The following is an 8,954-nucleotide window of genomic DNA, read 5'->3' as shown; positions in this document are numbered from 1 at the left end:
TATCATAAATAATATTATTAAAATAATATTGATACAGTGTTTTCATGACCTACTGGAGCATACAAAGTGGATCATCCCAGCTGTAGGTACTTTTTCATTGACTGTTGTTGTGCTGAAGCTAGCAGGCTCAGAATCTCCAACATGTGTCCTCTCTCTCTGATCTTTGTTCAGGTGAAAGAGTTGGTTGGAGAGGAGCTGTTTGCACGGTACGACCGCCTGCTGCTGCAGTCCAGCTTGGACCTGATGGCAGACGTGGTGTACTGCCCTCGCCCGGGCTGTCAGACCCCCGTCATGCAAGAGCCCGGCTGCACCATGGGCATCTGCTCCTGTTGTAACTACGCGTTCTGCACCCTCTGTAGCATGACTTACCACGGGGTCTCGCCGTGTAAAGTCACCGCAGGTGAGTCAGCGCATTCCAGAAATGGATCAAGAAGCGATTAAGTGTTGTGTGAAAAAGAACGAGAGTCAGAAAATAACCAAGAGAACTGATCACCACGTGAACTTTCTAAAAGATTACATGGATGCATTTGGAGTAGGTCTGTTGTTGGCAATTAAAAAGTGTTCCTTTGGCACTCCACAGCTCAGGGAGCCCCTGAACCTTTTTCAAATTCTGAGAGGCCATAGCAGGGGAAGAACAATTTTATATGTGCTTTTTTTCCCCTTTCCTGTGAATCCACTACTTTCTGTTGTCAGAGTTGATACTGGAATCAGATGGATGCTTCTCTATCTGTTTGGCTTCAAAATGCTGCAACAAAGTTTCATCAAATGTGTGTTCAGAAAAAATATTTCTGTTTTCCAGTTTATTTTACATTGTAGATTTGTTCTAATTTCATTGACTGTTTTCTTTTATCATGAAATGCTGTAAAACCGTTGAATTTTGAGGTAAAGAGATTTCAATATTCTCACCTTTTTCTTAGGTATTCTCATGTTTTACTCTTTAATTAATGATGTTAGTTTCCCTTGAGAATACTTTATGCTGTTACCAGCTGGACTTCATTATATAATACATTACGATGGTTTGTTGCTTTTTGTTTTATTCCCCAGAGAAATTAATGGATTTGCGCAATGAATATTTAGAAGCAGATGAGGCAACTAAAAGATTTTTGGAGCAACGCTATGGCAAGCGAGTGATTCAGAAAGCCCTCGAGGAGATGGAGAGTAAAGAATGGCTGGAGAAGAACTCGAAGGCTTGTCCTTGCTGCGGTACTCCCATAGAGGTGAGCATGGAGGGGAGAGGCTGGAGAGTCACAGAAAGTCCCAACAGAAACTAACAGAAATTGTTAAGTCACTTCTGTATTTAGGCTGGAACAGAGATTTATTATTATACCAGGGAAGGTAAACGTCTAGAAAATTGTAAGAGACCTTTCCCTTTCTGTCTGTGTTACACAGACAAGGAGGGGATGTTTCCGGAGCTCAAGGACTTCAGTAATACAGCAGCTGGGCTTGTTCCAGCTCCAGTACCAAAAAGATCCAGGTTGAATATGGATCCATATGAATCCCGGTTTTTTCCATGTGTTTCAGGCTATTGCTGTTTCGAACTACAGCCAGTAAATAAAACCAGCTTCAGGAGAATACTGATTTCCATTATTGTTAGTATTAGAACCAACTTACAATTCTGCAATTCTAGTTCCTAGTTCTCTTGAACAGTGGAAAAGTATCAGTGTTACGATGGAGTCGGGGTAAAATGTATTCATCAGGGGATGTGGGGCAGCCCTGCAGGCTGCCATGGTCAGATTCTGTTATTGATGTTCCTTGTTTCCTTTGCCTGCCAGAAACTAGATGGATGTAACAAAATGACGTGCACTGGCTGCATGCAGTATTTCTGCTGGCTCTGCATGGGCTCTCTGTCGAGGGTGAACCCCTACAGGCACTTCAACGATCCAGCCTCCCCGTGCTTTAACAGGTCTGTAGTTACCTGTGTTTCTTCTAGTGCCATACGACTTATTTCTGTATTTTTTCTTAGTCTCTCACAGGTTATACTTACCTTGAAATTTGTAGCTATGCAGTTTAAGACACAGTTTCTTCCCTCAAATACTTACAAGGACCTGACAGTAACAATAAAAAAATCAGGAGTGATTTGGGACAGTTTTGCTTTTTAAGAACTTTTGTTTTACAGTTCTGCCCTGTTTTCCCTTCTGGTTTTCTTCTGGTGTCTCTTGTTCTTTTTTCTCTTTGTTTAGCTTAACCTCTACCTATCTTGACAAAGCTCATCTGTTTTATAAGAAAAACATTTTCTTCCCTTTTGTTCCTCCCTTTGCTTGTAAGTTTCAGTTGTTTGCCCAGCTCTGTGTGGTCAGATCAGGAGCAGGCAGACGTGGCTGCTGGTTACATACTGCCTGATGCCCAACCAGGAATGGCAGCGTGCTACGTAACTTTTAATACCTTTTGGATTATTAATATTTTCAAGGATTTCTTGAGAGATCATGTTTGTAAGGTACTGTTAAAACCTGCTGGTGTTCTATGATAGACAAAAATTGTGAAACTTCCTGCTTTTGTTTTTTTGGTCACATATAGATTAATAATTTTTTTTTTAATATATTTTACTTTTTTTACATCCTGACGTAAATTTTTGGCTCTCTTGCAGATTGTTTCAAGCTATGCATATTGATGGTGAGTTCTGGGAACCTGAAGATGAAGAGTAGGAGCTTTCTCTAGCAACAAAACCTGAACATACTGGAGACAGATGCTTTCTGTTTTCATGTCAAGTTTGCTTTTCCTTTCCATTATGTGACAGAAGAATGGTAACTACCTTGCACTGCAGGATCCTCCCACTTCAGAGGCTGTTGCCAAAACCAAAGGAGACCATTTTACCCATCCTGTGGTCAGGATCACCGTGGAAAGCCCTAATAATCATATTGATTGTTACAGAGAAATACAACCAGTTAGAAGTTGGAAAATTACTGGAAAAATATATACTAAGAGGTGCCCCTTTTTCAAAAGCAAAGAAACAAACCTGAAGCCCCAAATCATAGAAGTATTTGGGGGTTTCCTTTAGGGAGCCTGATCTTTTGATGATCTTGGCTCATATCCGTTGTGGGTTTGAGGGCAGCTCTGTTGTAGCTGTAGCGCTCGTTCTGGAGCTGTTTAGTGGTGCTGTTTGGACAGGGAAAGTTTTCTGATAAAATACAGAAAATTTCTTCTGTATTCAGCAACTGAGCCTGTTGCTCCTACAGCATTTCGTGACCTGTTTCTCTGCAAAGCAGCTCCTTGCTCTGCCACTGACATTTTCGAACGATGGTGAAGTTGATTATCCCTAACCCCTGTCTCACTGGCCGTAATGCCCAGGTCTTCGCAGTACCGAATACTGTGGCAGAAAATGACCAGTGGCCTTTTTCAGAAATTTGGATCAGTTTGATGACTCCTCTCGGGGTTGCTGGTGTATTCACTCACGTTGCCTCTCCTGGTTTTGACTGATGAGTGCTAAGGCAATGAACTGAGTGGCCAGTGAGAGGGTGAAAAGCCTCAGTCTGCATTTTTATGGATACATTGTTGAGACTGACTTGAATTCTTTAAGATATTGAAAGTTACCTGATCTTCTCAGATTATGAATTAATTTATTTTTTACTAACTCTTCATACAAGAAATTTGATTAGTTGATAATTTTGCTTCTGAAATAGATCCCTTATTTCCACTGTTCTTGCAGTTCAGATTATTTCAAAAATTGAATCGTTTCCCCTAAAAGCTCAGTTAAATAGTTTTGTGAGCATGAAAATAATTACTGGAGGGAACCACTAATTTTTTTGAAATCTTTCCACTTGCAGAGTGGTCTAAAAATTTATTTTGAAATTAAACCTGCATGTGATGTGCTCAAAACAAATAGCAGGGTCTGGAGGGATAGCTCAGGAGCTGGAATACTCTTCAGAAACTTAAGGTGAACACTTCTCAGTTGGTTTTGACTGATAGTAAATAAATTTGTACTTGGATATCTGGCCAAAATGAGTGCTGATTTAGTTCGTTTTGCACAGGATGAAAGTGTACTACTAGAATTGGCAGCGATTAAAAAGATGAGAGGGTAAGAGCGTCTCTCATCTTGGTTTAGGCTGTAGGACATTTTTTTAAGGTTTGCATTGTGTATGGTTTAAATTGTATTTCCTGCACCTTTCACATGCACTAAATTCACTTTAAGACAGTAAATAGAGTTGTTTCCTTGTTTGTTTGTCATCATTCTGGCAGGGATATGGCAGCACAGGTCGGTGTGCGGACAGAGCTCTGTCCTGTGTCTGGGCAGCAATCGCCGCTGGTGCTTGTGTGCCACGGGGCCCAGGCAGGCGCTCGCGTGGTCAGATGGAGAATGATGCAGACCAGACCTGGGCTCACACAAAGCTCGCAGGCAAAGCCGGCACAGATCTGTTCTGCTGATGGAAGTTTGGATGTTTATGTTTGCAAAGAGCCCTGGTTTTCCCTGGGAGATGCAAGCCCCTAAATGATACATGGCAGCAGCTATTGTGAGACTGCTGTGGGAACGCCACAGCGGATGGAGCCAGCTTTTAGCTGCAATCCCCACTGGAGTTTCCACTCTGGACACAATTTTTAACTCTCCAGGCTCAGTCCCAAAGCTGCCTCCTTTTGGAAGGGGCTTCCTTCCCCCTAAGCTGCATCTGGGGGCAGACAGGGCATGTTTGTGAGGAGAAGCATGTACTTAAATGGGGTCCTGCCTGGCTGGAGGAGATGGTGTTGGATCTCTTACACCTAGAGGAGAGTGGGCAGGTCCCTTCTCCCAGGACAGAGGTGGGCTGAGGACAGGGCCTGGATGCCAAAGGGACGCAAAGCTGTGGCTGGGGATGTCTGCCAGAGCTACCCCAGCTCAAATGCTGTGGTGAAGTATTTGGGGATGGTGCAATGAATGACCTCTGCTTTCAAGAACTTTGTGTGGAGAGAGGAGGAGTGCGGTCACCCCTGTGTCTGAATTCTGGGTGCTTGGGCACCCCCGGGCTGGAGTTCCTATATTCTGCAGTGAGGCAGGGGAGGACAAATCTGAACAAATGCACCCTCCCATAGTACATCATAAAGCACCAGGGTGTAGACAATCATACCCTGAAATGGAATAGGTAAACCTTCTTGTGCTACAACAAATAAAATCATACAGATTTGTAAATTGCATTACTGGTACTGCCTTATGAATACAGCACTGACCAATGTTGGCTGTAGCCTCTCCTCTGCCGAGACGGTCTCAGGTCCAGCATCTGGCTCAAAGCGGGGTTCAGCTAGGGCTTTATCCAGTCAGGTCTTGAAAAATCTCTTCAGGATAGAGATTGCACAACGTCTCTGGGGACCCTGCCCCACTGCTTGACTGTCCTCATGGGTCGGTTTTTTCCTTCTGTCCAGTCTGAGCGTTTATCATATCTTCACATGTAAGTTTTGGGGACTTCAGTCCCTGTGATTACAGTTGCTTCATAGATGTTTTAAACAAGTCATTCTCTGTTGATTTTTACCTTCAGAGAATAAGCTAGTGGCAGAAGTTTGTGGAACGCAATATACTGGATCCCATCCTCATTTGGTTAATCAAGGCAGGTGTTGCATCTGTCTTTTTAATGGAGAGAAGCAGGCACATAATAATTTTGATAATTTAAGAACAAATACGAGTTCCTGCAGCAATTCCCTTTCTTCACAGCTGGTTTTCAACAGAAAAGCTGGTTCAGCATTGCTCTGAACAGCAAGAGATTAATCGCTGTATGGCTTCTTTGACTGGCTTCTTTCTGCGCCCATCTCCTTCATGCTGTACAAGGGTTCCACAAGCTTGTTGTGAACCAGCATTAAACCTAATGTAGCAAGTAAAAAGGTGACTTAAGTAGACATATTAAAGCAAAATTCTCATTCACTGGATGTTAATGAAATTAGGCATTACTAGAGTCCTTGTTCCTTTGCTCCCATGCCCACACAGGTAAGCCTTCCCTTTGCACTTTTCTCATGGCTGTCCCTCTCAGCTGTTACATTTAAGGAATGCACTCTTTTGGGAGTTATTAAACAAAAACACCTAATGCAAAGCATGGCTTTTGCCACTTAAAAGCTGCATACAACAGCTGCTTGGTCTGGTCAAACACTCACCTTTAAAGTATTTCACCGTCTTAACTTTGAGTTCCAGCGTGGCATCCTCATCGCACACAAAGACGGTGTTGGGGTGTTGCTGGAAAGCAGATACCGTCCACATGTGATTGACACCTTCCTCGATGGCTTTGTACAAAGCGAAGGCTTTGTGGGCTCCCGTGATGAGAATCATCACCTGGACTCCGAGACACAGAGGATGGCAGTTAGGGTCTAGAAGATGCATTCAGAGACTGCACACCTCTCAGAGAGAGCTGCCCCAGTCCCTAACGCGGGATATCTCTGTCATCATCTCCAGAGGCATTTCACTGTATTACAATTCCATTTGCTCTGGCTGCATTTTGTCAATTAAATCACAGCCAGGGTGGGTCACTGTAATGCTCTGAATACTTGGACCTCCCCTGTTAAGCACCTATGTGCTGAGACTTAACAAGTATAAATCAAGGTATAGACTCAATTAAAAGCTATCCCATATGGCTTTCAAGATCTGCTGGTGTAACATCAAGTCAGCCAGTGATTCTCGCATTTTTTCCCCAGCTGAGATTCTTACCCACAGACATCCTCCCCGGTGTTTTTAGCTCCCTGTGGATCCCAACTGTACCGCAGGGTTACACAAACGTAAGCATTAGTAGAGCAAAAATGGAAAACAGAGCAGAGCCCTTCCATGGTGTTGCAGGAAGCAAGAGCCCAGGAGGAGGAGGTGTTCAGCCGCCTGTGGCAGGAGAAGCACAAGCCGGCCTACGCCAGCAGGGTGCAATGCTGCTCCAGGCCTGCACCATCCTCAGCTACTCCAGGAAGCCCTGCTCAAGGACTACTGCTGAAGTCACCGCTTTTTTCCTAACCTCTCTGGCGTCCATGACAGTGCCTACTCCGACTGTCAAGGCCATTGTGGGGACTTTGGAGAGGTCACCATCAAAGAACCTAGCATTAGCCAGTATCGTGTCCATAGCCAAGGTCTTCACTCGTGTCCTGGATACCAAACTTGATCCAGGCTCGTTGAAGGCGATGTGACCATCTGGGCCAATACCTGTGACAAGGACAGTTTGAGAAGCAGGTCAGTGGCTGTCATGGTTGTTGTCAGAAGCAGAGCCAGCAGCACTCCTATTACAAGGACATTCAATGCTTCATCAATAGATGCAGATCTGAGAAAAACACTTGCAGTTTTTCTGCTCGAGCTCAGATTTGCTGCTGGTAGGAATGACAACAAAAGCCCCCTCTGAAACCAGCAGAGACTCTTTCCTAATTGTGCTGCGACAACAGATGGCAGAATCTTAACACAAACTGATGGGAAAAGCTTATGCTAAGCTCCTGTTGGCTCAGGACTCTGGCTACTCCTAGCAGTTTCCTGTTAGCACTGGCAATTGTAATACATTTTATATTCGGTACAATTTGAGCCCTGCCTGTTTCTCCCACTAACCATTTCCTGAACAATTCACTTACTGGACTGAAATAACTTAAAACTGGGGGAGCGTTTGGAAGACAAGGCTGCCAGCACACACGAGTGCTCAGGGCGATGGAGTATGGGGTGGCTTTCACTGCAAACCTACTGGACTGCACTGAAAATGAACTGACAACACATGAGAGCTGGTGGAGGAAGGGCAGTTCTTCCTGCCAGTGCTTAGAGATGGCTCGTCGTTCAGTTTTTACCTCCAACAAAGAGTTCAATTCCTCCAGCTGCTTTGATTTTATCCTCAAATGCGTCACACTCTGCCTGCAGATCAGGTGCGTTTCCATCCAAAATGTGAACGTTTTCTGCCGAGATGTCAATATGCTTAAAGAAGTTATTCCACATGAAGGAATGGTAACTTTCCGGGTGATCCCTTGGGAGACCTGGTGGCAGAGCATGCACAGGACTAAGACAACTGAAAGAACATCACCCTTAGCATAAACCAGCAGTGGTGTTGGTGACAGAGCACTGCTTTCTCTTGTGTATCATCTGTGACTCCCTCAACTTTCCCAAGTTGTTTTTATTTCCCCAAACAGCAAAATTAAAGTCAATCACCACAGCTCCTATAAGGCACGTGCTCGTATTAACATGCGATGGACGTCCCAGAAAAGCAGGCATGTGCTGTGCCTCATCTGTTACTACTTTTTCACCATTCCTCCCAGTTTGTATTGGCAAAGACAACTAAAAAACTCTGCAGAAGCCTGGGAAATAACTCACTGCATACATTTTTTCCCCTTGAACGCTATAAAGCCACACTGCCTGTTCCCTAATGCTGCTTGATTAGGACTGTTCACAGAAAACTTCTTGACCAGACTAAAACTGGCAATAGCAAATATTTAGCCTGTGTGTTTTTCACCTTTGGAGCTCTAGGCTTGCCCGCTAATCCCTCTGTACTCTCTTCTGAAGCAGCTATTTCACCACAGCTCCATGAACAGTCCCCCGCTCTCCTCACAGGAACGCAGGGCCTGGGGGAGATGTGGGGGTCACATCTGTCCTTGGGAGAGCCCTGGGGCCAAAGTGACCTTTATAATCCCGGAGCAATACCACACACTATCTCAGCTTACGATGAGACAGCTCCTCAGCTGGCCAACACCCCATTTCAGGTCAAACACCGCAGGCAGGCTGTAACACCAGCCCACACCTCATGCCCTTAACATTTCTTATTTAGGTCTTCTAATCATCCCTGTTAACTCCCATTTCTAACGCAGATTTCATCCCTCCTACCGTCACTTTCCGCAGGTGGGACCCTCTGCCCCCACCGCGCCCTGTGTGGGGACACGGCCCGGCCCCTGCGCGGGCAGAGCTACAGCCCAGCCAAACGGCTCCGGAACGCCACAAACCGCTCCCGCGCGGCCACTCACCCACGTACTCGTCCATGTTGAAGGTCTTCACGTACTGGAAGGACAGGTCCCCGTTCCGGCAGTACTCCACCAGCTTCCTGTAGCAGCCCAGCGGCGTGCTGCCT

General features: G+C 45.0%; 2 protein-coding genes across 2 annotated transcripts; one reads left to right on the top strand and one right to left on the bottom strand.

The window, feature by feature from the left end:
• Positions 1–171: 171 nt before the first annotated feature.
• On the top strand, positions 172–2,642 carry RNF14 (ring finger protein 14; the record flags this gene model as incomplete). Its single annotated transcript, XM_010087548.1, has 4 exons — positions 172–400; positions 1,045–1,217; positions 1,773–1,903; positions 2,585–2,642. Coding segments are annotated over 4 exons (591 nt in total), but the record flags the coding sequence as incomplete, so codon positions are not given.
• Positions 2,643–5,557: 2,915 nt separating this feature from the next.
• On the bottom strand, positions 5,558–8,948 carry LOC104472016 (glucosamine-6-phosphate isomerase 1). Its single transcript, XM_010087547.1, has 5 exons — positions 8,851–8,948; positions 7,690–7,872; positions 6,885–7,069; positions 6,046–6,220; positions 5,558–5,759 (listed from the first exon to the last, which is right to left on the bottom strand). The coding sequence occupies exons 1-5, from the start codon at positions 8,864–8,866 to the stop codon at positions 5,662–5,664; spliced, it is 657 nt and encodes a 218-aa protein (XP_010085849.1). The 5' UTR covers positions 8,867–8,948; the 3' UTR covers positions 5,558–5,661.
• Positions 8,949–8,954: the final 6 nt, after the last annotated feature.

The sequence above is a fragment of the Pterocles gutturalis genome, unplaced genomic scaffold, assembly GCF_000699245.1.
Source record: "Pterocles gutturalis isolate BGI_N339 unplaced genomic scaffold, ASM69924v1 scaffold17506, whole genome shotgun sequence".
NCBI lineage: Eukaryota > Metazoa > Chordata > Aves > Pterocliformes > Pteroclidae > Pterocles > Pterocles gutturalis.
Note: the sequence above shows the minus strand (reverse complement) of the source record. Positions and strands in the feature narration are given on the sequence as shown.